The sequence below is a fragment of the Mobula birostris genome, chromosome 23 (assembly GCF_030028105.1).
Source record: "Mobula birostris isolate sMobBir1 chromosome 23, sMobBir1.hap1, whole genome shotgun sequence".
NCBI lineage: Eukaryota > Metazoa > Chordata > Chondrichthyes > Myliobatiformes > Myliobatidae > Mobula > Mobula birostris.
Genome location: NC_092392.1, coordinates 42,174,999 through 42,197,798, shown reverse-complemented (window position 1 = coordinate 42,197,798; position 22,800 = coordinate 42,174,999). Strand labels below are relative to the sequence as shown.

The 22,800-nt window shown below is 39.6% G+C and overlaps 1 protein-coding gene across 1 annotated transcript in view; it reads right to left on the bottom strand.

Moving 5' to 3' along the window:
- The window catches only part of actr6 (actin related protein 6), a 42,148-nt gene extending 19,788 nt beyond the window's left edge, over positions 1-22,360 (bottom strand). Inside the window, exons 1-6 of the mRNA XM_072240973.1 lie at positions 22,226-22,360; positions 22,020-22,137; positions 17,567-17,635; positions 8,660-8,783; positions 8,404-8,539; positions 6,292-6,348 (exon numbers count right to left, since the gene is read on the bottom strand). Of these exons, the coding sequence (XP_072097074.1) occupies positions 6,292-6,348; positions 8,404-8,539; positions 8,660-8,783; positions 17,567-17,635; positions 22,020-22,137; positions 22,226-22,293 (572 nt within the window). The 5' untranslated portion in view covers positions 22,294-22,360. The remainder of the gene's footprint in view (positions 1-6,291; positions 6,349-8,403; positions 8,540-8,659; positions 8,784-17,566; positions 17,636-22,019; positions 22,138-22,225) is intronic.
- Between the last annotated feature and the right edge of the window lie 440 nt (positions 22,361-22,800).

The following is a 22,800-nucleotide window of genomic DNA, read 5'->3' as shown; positions in this document are numbered from 1 at the left end:
CTACAAAACAGTTTATTGCTAGTCGTGAGGTTATTTTGGCTCCTCCATTTAATGAAGCTGGCGTGGACACATATTTCCAACATTTCAAAATAGTTGCTCTGAGCTTAAAGTGGCAGAAAGACCAATGGCCAGTGATGTTACGAAGAGTAATTAAAGGCAAGGCACAACAAGCTTATACAGCTTTAAATGCTGAGCAAGCACTGGATTATGATATTATTAAGCAGCACATATTAAAGGCATATGAGATGGTTCCGGAAGCGTATAGAGAAAGATTCAGAAGTTTAAAGAAATCGGTGGAAAAAAACTTATGTGGAATTTGTCTATGAGAAATCTGTGTGTTTTGAGAGATGGGTTTCCTCTAAAAATGTGAATGGGGAGTATAGTAAATTAAAAGAGCTGATTTTGCAGGAGGAATTTAAAAGAAGCATTCCTGTTGAAGTGAGAACATACTTAAATGAACGGGACACTGCTACATTGCAGGAGATTGCTAAATTGGCTGATGAGTATGTTTTAATTCACAAGCGTAAGTTTTCTCCAGGTAAAATTTTTAAAAGGAAAACTAGCACAAGAGAGTCAAGGTAAACTAGAAATTAAATCTGAAGTTAGTGAGAAAAGTAAGGATGAAGGGAGACCTGTGAAGGAAAGACATTTTGGTGTTATTTGTAATTATTGTAAGAAACCTGGACATGTAGTAGCTAATTGCTTCCGATTGAAACGGAAAGAGAAAGAAGTGGTCCCAGATGCTTGTGTGCAGCATATTGAAAAACCTGTAAAACCACAGGGTTTAGAAAATATTAACGAAGATGTGTCAGAGTCTGACCAAGTTAAGAAGGGATATGAAGCTTTTATAACAGAAGAATTTGTATCCTTGAAAGAAGGATCCAATGCAGTACCAATAAGGATACTTAGAGATACTGGAGCTTCACAATCACTAGTATTAGACAGTGTGCTGAGGTTTAGTGATGAGTCTGATATTGATGAGGTAAATTTTATAAGAGGAGTAGGGAGTGCCCTTATGCCAGTACATTTACATAGAGTAAATTTAAGGTCAGGATTAGTTACAGGGGTTGTTAAAGTAGGACTACAATCCAGTTTACCTGTGAATGATGTTTCTCTTTTGTTAGGGAATGATTTAGCAGGTGGACAAGTTTTTCCTGAAGTACATTTGACAATCAATTCAAATTCTGAGGAACCACAGAGGGATTCTAACACGGATTCTTCCTGTGTTGTAACAAGAGCTATGGCTAAAAAGACTGATGTAGAGGATGAGGTTGTTACCCATGACAGATCAAATCAAGATTCAAATTTTGAGGATGTATCAGAAACTTTCTTGCTTATATTATTTGATCAGGATTTTGATGGTAAGTCTGATCAGGAAGATTTGTCTTTATCTTGGAAGGAGATGATAGCAGAGCAGGGTAGAGATCCTGAGATAGTTAAATTAAAAGAACAAGCTCTTCCAGATAGTGAAATTGAAAAAGTACCAGTTGGATATTATTTTGAAAAGGGTGTATTAATGAGAAAGAGGAGATCGCCTACAATTCCTGCTAGTGAGGAATGGAAAGTTAATCATCAGGTAGTTGTTCCTAAAATGTACTGAAATGAGATTTTGACTATGGCTCATAGTATTCCTTTGGGTGGTCATTTAGGTGTAAAGAAAACTATGAACAAAGTTTCTAAACATTTTTATTGGCCAAGTTTAAGACAAGATGTGGCGACATTTTGTAGAACATGTCATACGTGTCAAATTGTTGGTACACCTAATCAGGTTACTCCAGTGGCCCCTCTGCAAACAATTCCAGTATTCAGTGAGCCGTTCTCAAAAATCATTGTAGACTGTGTAGGTCCTTTGCCAAAAACTAAAACTGGACGTCAATTTATTAACTATTATGTGCACAATGTCTAGGTTTCCAGAGGCAGTACGTCTTAGGAATATAACAGCCAAACTGTGACAAAGGCTCTTACAAAATTCTTTACTTATTTTGGGGTTGCCTAAGGAAATACAATCAGATCAAGGCAGTAATTTTATGTCTGGGTTGTTTCAGCAGATAATTTTTAAACTGGGAGCAAAACAGATTATTTCCTCCGCCTATCATCCAGAATCACAAGGAGCCTTGGAGAGATTTCATTCTACACTAAAAACTATGATTAGGACATATTGTGTAGAAAATGAAAAGGACTGGGATGAAGGTATACATTTACTACTTTTTGCAGTAAGGGAGGCAGTACAGGAATCATTAGGTTTTAGTCCTTTTGAACTTGTGTTTGGGCATAGAGTTCGAGGACCTTTGGCTTTGTTGAAGGAACAGTGGATTAATAAAGAAGAACACACTAGTTTGTTAGATTACGTTTTGAAATTTAAAGACAGATTGTACAAAGTTTGTAGCTTGGCCAAGGAAAATTTAAAGTTAGCTCAAGAGAAGGTGAAGACGTGGTATGATAAGGAAGCTAGGATGAGGTCATTTAAGCCTGGAGATAAGGTGTTGGTTCTTTTCCCAGTGCAAACGAACCCATTACAAGCCAAATTCCATGGTCCTTATGAGATTAAATCCAAAGTAAATGATGTGGATTATGTGGTAAAAACCCCAGATCGGAGGAAGACAACACAGCTGTGTCATATAAATATGATAAAATCGTATTATGAGAGAGAGGTTGCTGCTATGACTGTTGTGATCAATAATGAGTCTGATCTTGACGGAAACTTACTGGAAGATTCATCTGAAACTCATTTTGAACCCAACATTATTTCAGCCAGGTTACCAAATTCAAAAATTCTAGAAAATATTGATGAAAATTAGCTCATTTACAGCCAGAGCAGAGACAGCAGATGAAACAGTTAATTTTTAAATATAGAGATTTATTTCCAGAAGTCCCTAGAAGAACCACCGTAGCTAGCACGATATAGATGTGGGAGATGCAAAACTCATAAAACAACATCCGTATCAAATGAACAGGGAAAGATGTGAACTGGCTGAACAAGAAGTTAAGTATATGTTACAGAATAATATTATTAGACATTCTAATTCGAATTGGAGTTCACCGTGTGTCCCTAAGCCAGACCACAGTATTAGGTTTTGTACGGATTACAGTAAGGTGAATGCTGTGACAAAAACTGATGCATATCCAATCCCTAGAGTAGATGATTGTGTGGATAAAGTTGGACAGGCCAAATTCCTTACAAAAATTGATTTGTTAAAAGGTTATTAGTGTGTTCCATTGACAGATAGAGGTAGAGAGATTTCAGCATTTGTAACCGCATCTGGGTTATATGAATATAATGTTCTTCAACTTGGGATGAAGAATGCACCAGGTACTTTTCCGAGGATGATTAATAGCGTGATTCAGGGATTAAAAGATACAGATGCCTATATTGATGATTTGGTTACAGGGAATAATACGTGGAAAGCACATGTTACGGCGGTAGAGAAATTATTTGAGAGACTTTCAAAAGCTAACTTAACTATTAACTCAGCTAACAGTGAATTTGGTCATGCCACTGTGACCGTTAAGGAAAAGGGTTAAAGAAATTAGACTCCAATTTAATACCACAGTCTAATGTTACAGAAGTACAATATTTTGATCACTCATATTAAGGGTAAAGACAATGTGATCGCTGATTGTTTGTCTAGATGTTAAATGTAAAATGAAAAATATGTTTTTTTGGAGTGATATTTTAACATTTGTACATAGAACATAGAATAGTACAGCACAGTGCAGGCCCTTTGGCCCACAATGTTGTGCCCACTGTACATTAGTTTGTAAAGGGCTGAAAGATTGTATGTATTGCGTATTTTGTAAATTTTATACCTTTGTATTTTTTTTTGCATAAATTGTTAAAATTTTGTTCTTCAAGAGACCAAAAATTTTTTTGTGGAGGGAGGTGTTACGTGCTCAGGGAGATCTGTTTTTTTTTTGTGAGAATGATGTAATGGTCTTCTGGAGGTCACCTGATGTGATTTTCCCGCCGATGTGAGGTCACGTGATGACATGTGACCCATGACTATATAAGGGTCGACCCAGGTGATGCAGTGGGTTTTTTAGCTTGTACATTTCCAGGTAGAATATGCTGTATCTCTGCTTCTGTTGCGTGTTTGTTTTTGTGACGCAGTTTCATTTTTAAAATGGTTGTGCATTCTGTTGCAAAATACCATATTATTGGACTGGAAATTCTTGGCTAGACGTGTTGATTTACTCAATTCCAACATTAGAAGGGAGAGGGCAGAATTTATCGAAGTGCAGGATCAAGGGACCGAGAGGGGTCCGCATCGTTTGGCAGTTTAATAAAGGATTGACCTTATTGAGTCTTCGTTGGAGTAGCAACCTGCATCGAGATAACTCTTGCCAAAAAGAGCAAAGAGTTCATGCAACAGTTTGCACTCTCTCTCTAAAAGAATTTAAGGTCAGTTGATTTAAACTGTTTATTTACCTCCACATGGATTCTGTGGACAGAACCAGCAGGAAAGTTGCGTCTATGAAGCAATCCTTCTCCAGAGAAGTCTCTCCCAAATTAACCGTATAGATCTGTTGGACTTTTGAATTTATCGCTTTAGGAACTATATCTGAGTGTATCGCTTTAAGAACTGATTTCGCATTTAACGCTTTAAGAACCAGTCGTTGAACGGCTGCATATTGGTTAACTTCCGGTTAAAGTTTTCATTTGTTTTTTTTTACCTTATCGTTTATCCGTGTTTAATAAATGTTTGGTTATTTTTATATAACCTGTCTCGATTGATATTCATTGTTGCCATTTATGTAACAATGTACATGTAACAAATAAAGCTAATCTTATAAAATCTTTAAAATAATAGTGTTTTACCAGCAACATTGTTGCCACCATATTTGCAAATGATTAATAGATAATTAGAAGTATGGTTTTGGACACAAGACATGTAAAACTTCCTTTTAAATTTCTAGATCATCTGGTACATTACAGTGAATTCTGTCCAGAATTCACTGTTGTATGGTGAAGAACAAAGGAGGAATTGGAAATTCCTAATTCCAGTTACCAAGAAAAAGCTACTTCAAAAAATTAACTTTGAAAGTCAAAAATACTGGAAACACTCAGCCAGTCTTGCAACATCTGTTGAAAGGAAAACAGGTAATATTTCAAGTCAGAACTTGGAAAGAAAAACAAGTTAGTTTAGGTAGCAGGAAAGAGTGGGAAGGGCACAGGTAGAACAAAGAAAATATCTCTGAAAGAATGAGCACTTAAGACCTAATATAGTAGAGAAGGGGCAGTTAACATTAGTTTAACCTTCTTTGTCCATATATAGTAAATAATATGTAATGTATAGCAAATAATAAAGCTTTGGGACATGTCCACTGGGCTACAACACACAAAAACAAAAAGTTTCCAGTGTTATTCTTTTTCTTTAAGCTTGGATTTCTAGCATCAACAGTTTTAAATTTTTTTCTGAGTGCAAGGTCATTGGAAAAAGTACCTTCAATGCCCTTATTTACCTGACTTAAGGAGCAGGTAAATAAGGACATGAAGAAAGAAAAAGTGAAGGATATGTTGACAAAGTTAAATTAAGAAGGACATGAAGTAGTCAATGAAAAATATTAACACTGGGATAGACCAAAGGACCTGTTCAGCACTGTAAATTTATATTATGCAGCAGCTTACAAACAAAAAGTGGTTTACAAAGCATTGTGCATAACAATTGGTAGCATAGTTACTTCTTTCAAAAAACACAGCATTACTTTATCAAATCCCATCATTATGGGTGAGACGGTTTGTAATCTGAGAGCAATCGTAATTGAAGCTTTGGTTTATTCTCTATACAAAGTAAACACAGCTACTCACTGAACATTAAAACATATGATTTTCATTGAATTGCACCATACTATCCATTCAAATCAGTACAAGTTTTTAAAACAGAATCTATTAATCTTTTATTCAGTTAGCCCCAATAAACCATTCACAATTTAGAATACCCTAAAACAGTTCTGACTACAATTTAGCAACACATTTATTCCCTTCAAAAGAGGTGCATTCTTTAAATAAGGAATCTATATTTCCTAAATTTGGTAACCAAGTTATTGGCATTTCTAAGCTATCTAAAATTTAAATCTGGGTTGATGAATTATAGGTTTAATACTGTGTAAAGAAAACAACCACTTAGTTACTTATAACACAAGTTTAGTAACCATTTCCTTGAAAGAATCAAATTTTCTGTAATAATTTGTAATAACCAGAACTATTGATTCAAATCACTTGCATCCCCTACCCCCACAAAACACCATTAATCATAACCCATTCCTAATCTGCCAAATTTCTGGAAGATTTACCTGTAAGATATTATTTCCTTAAGATGGTTTGTGAGCAGTTTCCCTCCAACGTTAATCCTGCAAAGAAATATAGAATTAATTCATTCTTCTCTTGCACAGCCACCTGCCAGAACCCAAATAAGTGAAGTTCAATTTGACAGAAGCACACAATCTTTTTAGATGAGGTAATGATGAACAGTCCAACAATGACCATATCTTGTGCACAAAAGAATAGTGACGGAGCATAACCCATCAAAAATATACATGCACATCTTATTAACAGAAAGATTCTGAAAATTCCAGTCATCATCTATGGAGGAAAATCTGACCTGATAGGACATTTTCACATGATTAAAAACAATCCTAGAGCAGAGCATTTATCTAGGGTGCCAGGGCAAGTAAGTCTGATGCCTCACAGTTCCAACATCCCGGGTTCAATCTCAATCTCCAGTGCTGTTTGTGCGAAGTTTGCACACTCTCCTATGATCTTGTTGGATTACTCCAGTTGCTCTGGTTTCCTACCCCATCCAAAGTATGTGTAGATTGGTAGGAGATTTGAGTGCTGCAAATTGCCCCTGGTGTGTAGATGAGTGCCAGGATGTTAATAAGGTAGTGTTTTTTTTTAAATTTTAGCAATACAGTGCAGATTAGGCCCTTCTGGCCCTTCGAGCTGCCCCAGTAACCCACCGACCAGCCCAATTAACCCTAACCTAATCACGGGCCAATTTATGTAAAATGACTAATTAACCTACCCAGTACGTCTTTGGACCCTGGGGGGAAACTGGAGAACTTGGAGAAATCAACATGCATTCTACAGGGAGTCCTGACAGAAGGGCGCTAGAATTGAACTCCAAACTTTAGAACGCCTGAGTTGTAATACTATCGCACTAACAGCTATGCTACAGTGATTAGAATATAATGGGCTGGGATAAGATCAGTGTAAAATAGGTGCTTGATGGTTGGCACAGAAGTGTTAGCATAGTGTCCTGGTTCTGTGTTGTACTATTATTCGCCATACAGAAGACATAATTTAGTCAAGTCATAAATTCAACAAAACTTCCTCCAGATTTTAAATCTTTAGGTTGCATTTATTCTTTCACTAGAAAAAGTATGGATAGAAATTCTTCCTGTATTTAAGTAATAATTTCCACTTCTCTTCTTTTCCCATCTTCCAACTTCCATCAATGGCTGAACTATTATTACTATTACCTTGTACCTCCTCACTTAAGTGGTGGTCAAAGTAAGTTCTAAATTCAATCTCTTGTCAGGATAGATGTCACATTGAAATAATAATTCTAAAGACCCACCCAACTTTCCTTTACTAGGACATTATAGTTACCATTTGATTTATCTCTTAACACCTGAGAAAGAAATTAAGGAAGCACAAAATGTTTCACCAAAGTTTTAATGACTGCCATTAAAATAGATCTGTTGGTTATAATTAAATATAGCGGGAGGAGAAGATGGCAGCGAGCCGCGCGTGCACGGCTCTCTGGTGAAAAATGATGTCATATCTGTTAAGTAGGGGCCGTGGACAATTCTGATTTGATGGAGAATGGACGTGAAAGCACAGAGGAACATCTGGAGAAATTTCTGAAACGCCCGTCCGCTGCTGTCGTTACAGTGTGGTCAGGAATCTTTCGGAGGGTAGGCCTCAAAATCCCCAGCCTTGCCTGCTTTTGGCAACCGAGAAGGAGGTCGAGTCATTCAGCAGAGATGCCGCTCAGTACTCGGTGTCAGAGAGCTGATCAGAGCTCGAAGTTTTCGGATGACTCGGAGTCAGATTGTGATCAGCATGGCAGGGAGAGTTTTACTTCCTTCTCCCGTCTGCGTGAGATGTGGGACATTTGAGAAACTTTGAACTTTACTGTGCTCACGGACTTTCTTCCTCAAGTTATGGTATTGTTACACTGTTTGTAACTATATGTATAATTATGTGGTTTTGTCAGTTTTTTCAGTCTTAGTTTGTCCTGTGTTTTGTGATATCACACCGGAGGAAATAATGTCTTAATGCATGCGTTACTAAATGACAATAAAAGGGGACTACGTGTCTTCATAACCTAAAAAAATTAATACTTTGCCAGGGTAACAGATGGCAATATAGAAGAACATTTATGAAGATAACTAATTTACCTGCAAATACCTTCATTCATCTTTTTCCCTTTACAACAAGGAACAATGTGTGTAAAAGAGTAGCCACTGTCCACCACAAGACAGCAAAGTTCAGAATCATTTTCTTCAAAATACTTGGAAGCACTCAATGTTCCAGCTGAAAAATACATTTAAAATATCAAAATCACATTCCTGTTTAAAAAGGACTATAAGATAGTAAGTTACTGGAATCGGCAGACCTCATTAATAAAAAAAACATTGAAGTACGTTCAGTTACCATTTGTCCTGTAGACTGCTTGAAATTGATATTCTTCAAATAAGATTTCATTCATCGATTCTTGGATGGAATTAAAGTTGAAATATGGTTCAGTGATGATTATAGTGGTTTCAGGAAAATCTACCTAAATGCAAATTTTGAAACAATTAAGACACAATGTGATAAATTTCTACTATTCATCCTGTAGGGTCAAAAAAAGTAATTGACCATAATTGAGAAGCTTTGGAAGAATAACAATTGTGGGAGGAGAAGGTGGTTGCTGATATACTTAGGCAAGTGAACAAGAGAAAATTATTCTATTTAGTATGTTCCTAGTATCTGCAATGCAAAGCTGAGGATTGGTGAGAAAATCCCAGCTGTTAGCAACGCAGACCTTATTGTTTGTGTTAATTCACCCATTTTACCATCAATACAGTGAGCCAAATTAATTCAATGAGCTAGAAGGGGACACGAGAAGGCACTGAGAGGAGTATTAAAGAAAACCTAAGGCATTCTACGCCTATTTGAAGAACAAGTGGATGTCTAGAGTCTGAAGAAGTAGGGAAAGTCCTTAATGAATAACTTGCTTCAGTTTTCACCAGTGAGAGAGACCTAAATGAACGTGAGAACAGCTTAAAGCATGCTTATACGTTGGAATATGTTGACATTAAGGAAGAGGACATTCTGGAACTTTTGAAAATCATTAAGAAGCACAAGTTCCTAGGCCTAGATTATACCCTAAGTCACTATGGGAAGTGAGGAAAGAGATTGCTGTGCCTTTTGTGATAATCTTAGCATCCAACTTGGCCACAGTAGTACTGGAAGATTGGAGGGTTATTCCTTTGCTCTAGAGAGGTAATAGGGATAATCCTGGAAATTATAGACCAGTCAGTGGTCAGTGGTGGGCAAACTACTGGAGAGGATTCTTAAGAGACTGAGTTAATGAGTCTTTGGAGAAGCAGAAACTGATTAGGGTAAATCATCACAGTTTTGTGAGGGGGAGTTCATGTCTCTTGAGGAAGTGACAAAACAAATTGATAAAGGTAGAGCAGTAGATGTGGTATATATGGATTTTAAATAAGTTCATTCAGAAAGTTAGGAAGAATGGGATCTAGGAAAACTTGGCTGTGCAAATTCAGAATTGGCTTACCCACAGAAGGTAAAGGGTGGTAGTAGTTGGAATGTATTCCACCTGGTGGTTGGTGACCAGAGAAGATACGCAGGGATCTGTTCTAGGACCCCTTCTCTTTGCAATTTTTAAAAATGACTTAAATGAGCAAGTGGAAAGGTGATAAGTTTGTATATGGAATGAAGGTTGGTGATGTTGTGGCAAGTGTAGGAGGTTGTCATAGGTTACAACAGGTCATTGAAAGGATGTAGAACTGGACTGAAATGACAGATGGAGTTCAATCTGGAAAAGCGCGAAGTGATACACTTTGAGAGGTTGAACCTGAAAGCTGAGTACAGGCTTAAAGGCAAGATTCTTAGCAGTGTGAAGGAACAGAGGGATAAGGCTGCCCCACATTGCCATACCAGTCCATAAGGTAGTTAAGAAAGTGTATGGTGGATTGGTCTTCATTAATCAGGGGATTGAATTCAAGAGCCATGTGATAACATTGCAGCTCTACTGAACCCTATGGACCACACTTGGAGCATTGTGTTCAGTTCTGGTTGCCTCATTATAGGAAGATGTAGAAGCTTTAGAGAGGGTACGGAGGAGATTTAGCAGAACACTGCCTGGATTGGAAAGCGTACCTTATGAGGAAAGATTGAACGAGCTACAACTTTTTTTTTTGGAGTAAAGTTGGATGAGAGGTGACTTGATAGAGGTGTACAAGATGATAAGAGTCGTTGATAGAGTGTACAACTAACACTTTTTTCCCCCAAGCTAAAAACGGCTAATTTTAAATTGATTGCTGGGAAGTATGCATTAGAGATATTTACGGAACTCTTAGATACATATATGGATGAAAGATGAATGGAAGACTCTGCTTTGGGATGCATTAGATTAACCTTTTTGGGCCAAAGGGCCTCTACTGTGCTGTACTATTCCATGTTCAAACCACTAAACAAACTATCAATTTGATGAAGCTAACAGACAGGACTACATTCATGTTAAACAGCTACTGTAAATGGATCAGATCAAAGTTCTGCAGTTCCACCAGGTCCAAAGATAGGGGTGGAAAATTAAATTGTAATCACACAAAAATGTCCAATCCTAGCAGTGCCTGAATCCCAAAGTTGCTGTGAGCATCTTCTGCCAGAAATACCCAATGGAGGATTTATGTTGACCTGTTCCTCAGACTTTCACCGCAAAAGCCAGACATAAACAAACATGAAAATATCACATAATTTAAATAAACAGTTCAGTACACTGGCCTCATCAAAATCTACGGATCTCTACATCAGTGCCTTTAAGCTCCAGTTATCTGACAGAAAAGCTGTTCCTGCACATTTTGATTTAACTAACAATGGAGCTAAATGTCAACAGATATCCCACTCATAAAAGAACGAATCTAAATGAGTTAGTAACAGCGCTATCAATCAACAATTGCTCAGTATAATGTACCTACTTGGTAAAAGATGTGGAAATTTGGCCCCTTATCTCTGCACTCCCTTTCACCTGCAGTAACCTTTCATAGCTTTACTTAACAAGCTTGCATCAACCTCTGCCTTAAAATTATTCAAAGATGTAATTTTCACTGCAACATGATAAGGTGGATTCTAAACATTCATGACCATTAGCAGAAAAAAAACAACTCATCTCTTTCTTAACTGGGTAACTCATTTAAAAAAAAATCAAGTTCTAGATTACACTAAAATGAAACAAAGCATCCTCTCCACATTCACCTTCTCCATCAAATCCCCTTTTTATTCATCTAAATATTAATATTAGTGGATACTAGCCCAGTCTGTCAATCTTTCCTCTAAAGATAACTCATCCATTTCCACTATGTCTTGTAAGCCTTCTCTGAATGGCTTTGAATGCATTAACATCCGTCCTTAAGTAAGATCTATACAGTACACAGTAGCCTAAACGAGATATCACCAATGTCTTTTCACTGACACTGCTTTTATATTCCATTCCCCTAGCAATAAAAAATAGGATTGTTAGCTTTCCTAATTATTTGTTGTACCTGCATTCCAGCCTATTACAAATCATGGACTGGGACACTTAGATCCCTTCGTATTTGAAGGATCTGCAGTCTTTTACTATCTAGGTAATATGATTTTTTTTACTTTTCCTACCAAAATAGACAACTTCACGTTTTGTTACATTAAACTCCATTTATCAGATTTTTGCCTTCTTACTTGACCTACCTACATCCCTGCATAACCAGCCTCTTCGCAATTTAATTGCCTAACTACCTTTCTACACATTTAGCCACCACATCTTTGATTTCTTCATAAAGTCATAAATATAAATTGAAAAGAAAAGTTGAGGTCCCAGTACCAATCCCCAAGGCACTCCGCTCTTTAAATCTTGCCAAAATAGATAAAAACCCAATTATGCATGCTCTGAATTTCCTGATGGACAGCCAATTTATACTTATACCAACATGCAATTTCCTACACCATGACGTTTTAATGTCTGAAGCCACATTTGATTTGCCACCACATCAATGTCTTCTGTACATCCACCAATTCTCTATCCAGATTAAAAACAAAAACAACAGGAATTCTGCAGATGCTGGAAATTCAAGCAACACACATCAAAGTTGCTGGTGAACGCAGCAGGCCAGGCAGCATCCCTAGGAAGAGGTGCAGTCAACGTTTCAGGCCGAGACCCTTCGTCAGGACTAACTCATCTATCATCTATCCAGATTACATTGTTTCTTCAAAACATCTCTAATAAATAAGTTTCCTTATCAATAAACCATATAGGTTTCCCCCGCCATCCGAAGATAGAGCGTTCCTATGAAACGGTTCGTAAGCCGGAATGTAATAATGCAAAGAAGCAATTACCATTTATTTATATGGGAAAAATTTGTGAGCGTTCGCAGACCCAAAAATAACCTACCAAATCATGCCAAATAACACATAAAACCTAAAATAACAGTAACATATAGTAAAAGCAGGAATGATATGATAAATACACAGCCTACATAAATTAGAAATACTTCTCTACAATGATTGCCTGCACTGTTCTCCGTAGCGAAAATCTCATGCAAGCATTCTCGGCAGAAGCACGGTGCAAGCTATGAAGCTGCCAAATCATACCAAATAACACGTAAAAATACACAACTGATATAAAGTAGAAATAATGTACGTACAGTGTAATATCACTTACGGGAATCGGGAAGAGATCAAGCACACTGATGATGGTGTGTTAGGCTGAGTCATCGGAGGTTGGGGTGGTGCAGTGGCCCCCACCCTCCGGGCAGCGAACTGATACCGATCCGCGAAGCGTGCAGCGGTCCAGCAGTGCCCAGGACGCACCCAGCACATCTTTAAGAAAAAAGCCGAAATAAACAAGCTAATCAATTAGGTGTCGCCGGGCACGTAATAATTAGCTTGTTTATTTCGGCTTTTTTCTTAGACGCGCTGGATGCCTCCCGGCTACCACTGCATTCTCCGTGAGTCGGTATCTGTCTGCGGCCCGGGGGTTGGGACCACTGGGGTGATGGGACACAGGTGTGTCATCTCATTGTCGATCAGGGCAGGCAGGTCATCTTCTTCTATGTCTGCCTGCCTCGATGTCGAAGGTCGAGGTTCGTCGTCTGCTGTGGCTGATGTGGAAGGCTTGAAAAAGGACAGTATGCTTGATTGCTTAGCCTCGCACATTTTTCTATCATACAGTTCTTTGTAAACACTCAAACCATCTTGCAAATATGCCCTAAACCGACGTATCCTTTCAAAATTAAAGTCGTACTTTATCATTGCAGCGAAAATCTCACACAGTTGCTTCACGTTCAGTTCCCGGACGACTTCACTTTCGGTCCGTTCGCTACTGCATTTGGTTTTGATTGTTATCCTTTCCTCTTCCAATTGCATCAGCTCTTCATCTCTCAGTTCTTGGTCATGGGATGCCAAAACCTCTTCAACATCATCTTCGTCAACTTCCACAAGCCAAACTCACTTTGTCCTTGCTTCATTCACCACGATCGAAACGCTTAATTATGTCTAGTTTTACGCTAAGTGTAACACCCTTACGAGTTCTTTTAGGCTTTTCCGATACCTTAGAACTCATCTTGCAAACGGCTTCTCACAGGCATGTGTTTAAGCAATGCCGGCGAGAATGCCGTTCCGAATCCGGGCGAGTGTGGTTGCTCGGGACGCACAGCACGCTGCTTTTATCGCGCGCTGATTTTTTTCGCACGTTACTTTTTCCGCACGCTGCCTTTTTTCGTAACAGTGAAAACACCTTCTGTTAGTGAAAACAGGTAACTAATGTAGGCCTTTCGTAACAGTGAGATTTCGTAAAGCGAACGTTCGAAAAGCGGGGGACACTTGTATTGGCCTTGTCTGTTTCACCTTTTCCAAGAGCACTGCTATTATAAATTTAGTAATAGCTTCTACCATTTCCCCATATTGAGCTAACTGGTTTGTACTTTCCACCTCCTCCATGAGCTGGATCAACACATTGACATTGTGTGGAGGCTTGCGTGCTTCAAGGACTCCATCAGGCGATGCCAACTCAGGACCACTCATGTTGGAACGGCTGTGGACAAGATGCCAGATGAAGATCGATCCAATCCCGGCCCCTGAACAGACAGGCACACAGGCCATGCCATAGGAAACAACAAAAAAAACCTTCCACCTTCCTGTCTCCTTTTTGAATGAAGGAGTTATTTTTACTATTTTCCAATCCAATGGAATGGAACCCAAAACCAGAAAAATAAAGGGCAAGTGTTTGAGATCTTTAGGATTATGAAATGTTTTTATAGGAATGATGTAGAGAAAACATTTCCATCCCAAGGACAAGATTATTGAAGTACCTTTATTCCGAGTTGAAGACAAAACTCACTCAGGGGTACAGATGCATTCAATAAAAAGCTAGGCAACCAAGAAAGGTATCAAGACAGGTTGATGTACAAGATGAAGTTGTTCTGTTGAACAAATTTTCTTGAATAAATGGTTTGTTTCTCTGCTGAAAATAATAACAATAATTGTGGCATGTTACTGCCAAACAATAATCTTTTGTTTCAAATTAAATCAATACTTATTTATTGTCTCATGCACAATTAGCAAATGTCCATTTTCAAAGTTGCTTTGTCCTGAACCAAATGGATAAAATATACTTGCTTTGAAATTAGATCACAAAGCACAAATTTCTGTGCACCACATATTGCTATAAGAACATCACAAGTGTGAATTCTTACTGTTATTTGGGAAATCCATATATTTCACTCTAGTTCCTCTGTGTAAGTGCTCCGCAACACATTGAGGACCCAGGTCAGACTGGCATTGAATAACGTGCAATTACCTTTACTTGTATTGGAGATGTACCAAAGTAGGATGAATTCAGGATGCCAGCAGGCCCTACTTCTGTGCAACCCTTTCTTCTGTGCACCATCATTCCCACCGTCCTGAGTGATAAGCTACAGAACCTCTGTACCTCCCTCTGCAATTGGATCCTCAACTTCCTAACCAGAAGACAACAATCTGTGTGGATTGGTAATTATATCTCCTCCTCACTGACAATCAACACTGGTGCACTACAGGGATGCGTGCTTAGCCTGCTGCTCTACTCCCTCTATACCCATGACTGTGTGGCTTGGTATAGCCCAAACGCAATCTATAAATTTGCTGATGATACAACCATTGTTGGCAGAATCTCAGATGGAAGTGAGAGGGTGCACTGGAGTGAGATATACCAATTAGTTGAGTGGTGTTGCAGCAACAGCCTCAGACTCAACGTCAGTGAGACCAAAGCGCTGATTGTGGACTTCAAAGAGGGTAGGAATCAAAAGGAAACACAAACCAATCCTCATAGAGGGTTCAGAAGTGAACAATTTCAAGTTCCTGATCAGGATCTCTGAGGAACTAACCTGATCCCAAAATATCAATGCTGCTATAAAGAAGGCAAGACTACAGGTATATTTCATAGCAATTTGAGGAGATTTAGTTTGTCACCTTAAAAACTTCTACAGATGTGGAGAGCACTCTGACTGCCTGCAACATTGTCTGCTATGAAGGAGCTACTGCAAAGCATCAAAAGAAGCTACAGAAAATTGTAAAATTAGTCAGCTCCATCTTGGGTACTAGCCTCTATAATATCCAAGACATCTTCAAGGAGTGGTGGCTCAGAGAGGCAGTGTCCATTATTGAGGACCCCCAACACCCACGACATGCCCTCTTCTCATTGTTACCATCAGCATGGAGGTACAGAAGCCAGAAAACACACACTCAATGATTCAGGAACAGCTTCTTCCCCTCTGCCATCCGATTTCTAAATGGACATTGAACCCATGAACACTACTTCACTTTTTAAAAAACTATTTCTGTTTTTGCACTACTTCTAATTTAAATGTTTAATATACATATATACTTACTAAAATTGATTTATTTATTTTCTATACTATCATGTATTGCTCAGTCCTGCTGCTGCTAAGTTAACAAATTTCATGACATATGCCAGTGATATTAACTGATTCTGATTCTCATGAGAAGGTTGAAAACCACTGCTGGGAAACCAACACTGAAAGGTCCTCTTTATGTTAATTAATTACAATAAAGAGGACCTTCATTTATGTTAACAAACATTCTCCTCCCTCCTCACACTCCCCAGTACTAAACACCACACACCTCCAAGCTCAACTCAAGCTCAATCTTGATTCAACTCAACTCATCCTAGCCAGCATTTATTAGTGGCAGCTAAATATCCTGACTTATCTTGCCAATTCCATGATGCACTCCCTCACCCATGAGCAATCCAGACCCAGTGCTGAAGTTGGCCTTGCCTAATTTACCTTTGATGGAAATGCATTCTCTTGCACAAAGGCAAATAGTCTAATACATTGGACATTACCAGATTTCCAAGTCACAGACCCATGTTCAAAACAATTGCAGGTGGTCATACAGCAAATGTTGAAATGCCCCTACAAACACCAAGAAAAATTCAGGAATTTGCATTATAAGTAAAACCCTTAAATTCTACTTTTTTCTGAAAGTATGTGCAGAAATACTTATTCATAAACAATGCAAAACTGCAGATGGCCACTAAGCTTCCCATATGACTTCAGATTTCTAGCTTCATTCAATTCATGAAGCATTAAGTATACTGAACTCAATTCAGTCAGTACTTAGACTGAATCTTATTTAATGCAATGAAAATAAAATATTCATACCTCAAAATTATATTTTGCTGTTAATATATTCTCACGATAATCGTGATAGATTGCCACAATTCCTAACATTGTCAACATTTCAAGAAATAACTTTTTATGATGGCCTTGGACAAGAGGAAAACTAATCAGATTAAGGAAATGAAACAGTGGAATCGCTCATATCCCCCTAGACCAACGAACAGTGTTAATAAATGATCTCTCCATAAAGCAGTAGTACTGTTATGAGCCCCAAGGGAAGCAAGAGCGGTCACCTTCTGATCCTGAGATAACTGTGCTACCAACTTACACAAAGCTGATTAACAGAAAGGAATTTCAAAAACAAATTCACAACTATTAAATAGGTCTTCTTAGGAATCAGGTTCCTTTGGAAAAATAACTTCTTAAGATTGCTTCAATTACTTGCACATTTTTCCTGATTTTTTTTAAAAGTAGTATTTAGTAACTTCAACTGCCATTTACTAGCAAACTAAAAAATGATTCTAATTAGAAATATCCTTTGCAGAAGCATTACAAACAATCTAAAGCTTTTAAACCTTAGATTTGTCATGTTACTTGTGGAATGGTAGATCACAAAAAATATATGGTTATGTTTATACATTTTAAAAAGCACTATAAAATACAAATCAGTGGAGCTTACCTTGTACATTTCTTTCCCAAACAGGTGGTCCCATACTTGCCTTTGAACATCCCAGTTAACCAAATATCCCTAAAGTGAGAAATGTTATTTAACATCATGCAAATACATTCAATGAAACAAAAAATCCTCAAACACTTCTAAGGGAACCTTTATATTGCAAGTTAAACACAACTGAATGAGTCAAAATTGTCAAATTAGAAAGTTAATCAAAATAAATTCGTAAAAGTGAAAATGAAGTGAACTAACAACCTGAAAAACCTTTTGCCTCATCTCTACTTGCACTTTTCCCCACAATAATTCTAATGAGGTTATCACCATTAGATTACCAGGGCAAACAGTAGACCACAATTAACAGTTGTACATCCACAGCTGGACAGCAATGTGCCCATATGAAGCATGAGCTTCTGTGGCATTTATTCACTTGCTGCACATGCACACTGACATTCTGTGCCTTATCTGGAAGCACACCTTCATTCTGTCACCATTTAGAAATACTTGTTTTGTTTTAAAAACATGTTCCACATTACATTCAAACTGCCATGTTCTCGTCCACTCAGTTACTCAGCCCTACTCACAATTCTACTAGTGTAGTACCACTAGCAAACATGGAAATATATTTTGCGTTCTCAGCCAAATCAGTGATACATTTTGCAAATAGCCCAGACACATGCACTGATCCCTCAGATAACCTATTAACTTCACCTTCTAATCCAAGAAAATCCATACCATTTGCTTTCTGCACAATTGCTAATTCCCTAATCCAATTATTTATAAAAGTGGCTGAGTATACAGAAGCAGCATATATTGAACAATATTTATTTATTATTGAGATATACCACAGAACAGGCCCTTCCGGCCCATCAAGCTGCACTACCCAGCAACTCGATTTAACCCTAATCACAGGACAACTTATAACAACCAATTAATCTACCAACTGGTACATCTCTGGACTGTGCTCTTCTCACGCACACAGAGGACATACTACAGGCTGCAATTGTTCAGTTCGCCAAGGCTGCCAGGCTTTTGGGTTAATGGTCAAAACAATGATCCTCCATCAGAAGCCCCCTCGAGATGTCTAAAACTCACCTCAGGTCACCATTGATGACAACCCTCTCACCATGGTGAGCAGTTCACCCACCTGGACAGCATTATCTCCAATGACACTACAATAGTTACAGACATTGACAATTGACTCCCCAGAGCCAACAGTACTTTTGAGCGCCTCCAGAAATGTGTGTGGAAGAACCACCAGCTGTGTCTGGCCACAAAATCCAGGTGTACAGGGCTGCCATCGTCACAACACTGCTATACGGCTCCAAATCCTAGGTCAAGCTAATCCGGATGCTCAAGCACTTCCATCAGCACTGCCTCCACTCCATCAGGGGTATCAGCTGGCAGGATCATGTCTCCAACAACAAGGCCCTGGAGAAGGCTCAACCTCCAAGCATCGAAACCACTTAGCTGCTCAAGCAGCTCTGCAGGTCAGGCAACATGTATCACACGGACAACTCCAGGTTATGGAAAGCAGTACTCTATGGAGAGCTCTCTCAGGGTAAGAAAGATCGTGGTGCCTTGTGCAAAAGGCACAAGAACCAACTTAAGAAGCAGTTCTCTCAGGTAAATATTGAGGTCAACGGGTGGTAGCAGCTGGCTTGTGACAGAGACCACTGGAGAATGCCGATCCATGGAGCAGTCCAGAACCTTGAGCAATCCAGAAGAGCCACTGCTGAAGAGGAGATGCAGGAAGGATCCTACTACCCAAGTGCCCACATCCCAGCTTTTCCTGAGTCCCTGCTGCTCCAGAGTCTGCAGATCCAGAATTGGCCTCCACTGTCCCAACGATCATGCCATCACTCCTAAGGATGCTTCTTCCCTCCTGATTTTTGCAAGCGAAGAACCAACTTCATTTCCAAGTGACTCACCACTACTGCATTTTTTATTTCAAAATGCCCTGGCATATTAGCAATCTACACAATGATCTCACTATCCACCACGTCTTTGTCCTTTACTGAAGCAAAGTATTCATATAGGAATTCTCCGTCTCTAAGCACATGTTCCCTCCTTTACCCTTCAGTAAAACTACTCCTTCCTATTTTTTCCTCAAGTCCTTGATACGTGTATAGAATGCCTTATGATTCTGTTTAATCCTTGGTGAGCACTCCTGGTGTGACCTCCTGCATATCAGTGAGACCCGACGTAGATTAGAAGATTGCTTCACTGAACACCTTCACTCTGTCCGCTAGAAAAAGTGGGATGTCCCGATGGCCACCCATTTCAATTTTACTTCCCAGTCCATGGCCTCCTCTACTGCCATGATGAGGCTATCAGGTTGGAAAAGCAACACCTTATATTCCACCTGGGTAGCCTCCAACCTGATGGCATGAACATTGATTTCTCAAACTTCCAGTAATTACCCCCCGACTCTCCTTCACCATTCGACATTCCCATTTTCCTTTCTCATCTATCTTCTTACCTGCTCATCACCTGCTTCTGGAGCTCCTCCCCAATGCCTTTCTTCCACGACCTTCTGCCCTCTCCTATCAGATTGCCCCTTCTTCAGCCCTTTATCTCTTTCACCAATCAACTTCTCAGCTATCTACTTCACTCCTCCCCTCTCCCAGTTTCACTTATCACCTTGTGTTTCTCTCTTCCCTCCCCCACCTTTTAAATCTACTCAAGGAGGATGAAATGAAAAAAGTACAAACATTTTCAAAGACTATTGCTATGTATTTGGTGATACAGGAATGTCAGGGAGGAATTTGACATCAAAGCTAAGAATTTTAAAATAAAGTGTTTAACTGGAAGCCAGTTGGCAGCCATGGGTGTGATGTAGAGAGAGGAGTTGGTGCCAGTTAGGACATGAACTACAGAATTTTGGATAGTCACAAGTTGGCCGAGGGTAGCACAAAGCAGGCCATCTGGAAATATGTTGAAATTGTCAAGGCTAGAAGTAATAATGGCGTGAAAGAATTTTACAGCAGTAAATGAGCTACAGAAGAGATGGTGCCCAGCAATGCCACAGGAAAGGAAATAAGCAGTCCTGGTGATGGCATGAAAACTGGAGAAAAGCTCATCCACAGACCAAATAAGACATCAAGGTCATAAAAGATTATCCAAAAATTATGAAGATAATCTATCTTTACATAGACTGTAGAAACCAAACAAGCAGCAATAGTGTGGAGGGCAACTTCAAGCAATGTGTACAAGAGTGTTTTCTAGCTCAATTTAAAAGAAACCACAATCACAAGCAAGAGAAGATCTGCAGATGCTGAAAATCCAAGCAACACACACAAAACACTGGAGGAACTCAGCAGGCCAGGCAGCATCTATGGAAAAGAGTAAACAGTTGACGTTTCGGGCCGAGACCCTTCGTCAAGACAGGAAATAAAAGATGAGAAGAAGTACAATGTAGTAGGTGATTGGTGAAACCCGATGAGGGGGAGAGGTGAAATGAAGAGCAACAAAATTGATTGGTGAAAGCGAAAGGGCTAGAGAAGGGGAAATCTGATAGGAGAGGGCAGAAGGCCATGGAAGAAAGGCAAGGGGTAGGTTATTTCCTGGGAACATGTCTCACTTCACCATTCCCTATTCACATCATCTCCTTACCTGCTCATCACCTCCCTCTGGCATTCCTCCCCCTTCCCTTTCTTCCATGGTGTTCTGTCCTCTCCTTCAGATTTCCCCTTGTCGAACCATCAATTTCCCTTCTCTTCACTTCACCTCTCCCCCCCTCACCCGGTTTCACCAATCACCTTCTACATTGTACTTCTTCCTCCCTTCCCACCTTCTAATTCTGACCTTCCATCTTTTTTCCCCATCCCGATGAAGGACCTTGACCCAAAACGCCAACTGCTTACTCTTTTCTGTAGATGCTGCAAGCCCTGCCAAGTTCCTCCAGCATTCTTTGTGTGTTAATTCTGTTTAATTTCACTTGTCAGATATATTCGTGTGAAAAAAAATCACATGAACGGATTGTGTACATCTTTTGATGAGGAAACCGAAGGTGACCTAAAAACTTTCCTTAAAATAGTAAGAAGTCCAACAGAGCAGTCATAAAGAAAAGTTGGACTACACAGCTGTTTCTGCAGTAAAATCGAAAGAATACTGAAAAGTAATAGTTGCCAATAAAGCCGGGATTATTAAATCTCAGTTCGGATGTTACTTTGCTACAATTTCAATATCCGGACAGTTATTCTGCGCACAATACATCGAGCACCAAAAATGACGTCTGCTCTTGACCAGAAACCCAATGATACCCGTAAGAATCCCTGGAGCCTGATGAGATAAGAGCGATTAGACATCAACGACCAATGAATTGGTGCCTGTCAGCAAAGGGTGGTCCATGCCACGGGGCTTGCAAGATCTTTGTGGTCAGGTTTCTTTAAAGTAGCTGCGAGCGTCGTCGCTTTGAAGCTCACTCTAAAACCGCAGCCACTGAAACCCACGCACTCACCTTCTGAAAGGGAAGAATATAATACAGGCCCGAGGGATCTTTGATCTCATCTATCTGGTTGGAGGTGAAAGTTTTGAGACGAGCAGTCCTCGAGCGAAACTGGCAATTAGGCAAAATGCTGCAAGAGGAAAGCATTGAATCAGGCATCGGCTGAAGGCCCAGAGAGAAAAAAGACGGACGCTAGGGCCGCTTCTTCTGAAACGCACCTCACCCCCTCCTCACTGAAGCCGATCTTCGCTGTGCTAGCCCCGTTGTCCAGAACCAGGGTCGCCATCGTCCCGTACACCACAGTCGCCAAGCGACCAATCAGCAACTGCCCTCTTGTACGTCTACAATATCGTCCCCCGACCGCCACAATCTCTCTTGGAAGGTTCCGCAGCTTGGAAATGTCCAGGACGGTGTATGTGAGCATGATATAGAACTTCAATTCCCAGTGGGCAATGCGAGGGGTTCATCCTCCGGCGGCGACGTCGTTGCGCTGGAACAGGTGGTTAAGCACAATTTCAGTAATAAAATGTTCTAACGTAACATGGTGTTTATAGATGGTGTGAGGTCTAAACAGAGATTAAGTGAATGTCGTGTTGTGTGCGACCTAGAAAGAGTCCGCGTGAGTACGAAAGGAGCTAGCAGCAAGTACGCTAGTTACGACTGAGAGAAACTGGCTTGCGTGGCGGGAGATCATTAAGTTCAGCAGTCACCGGATTTACCAAAAGAGATTCAAGTGAGAGACGCAGAGTTCCCGCCATGGATAAACTAAGTCCTCCCGCACCTGTGCGGTGTA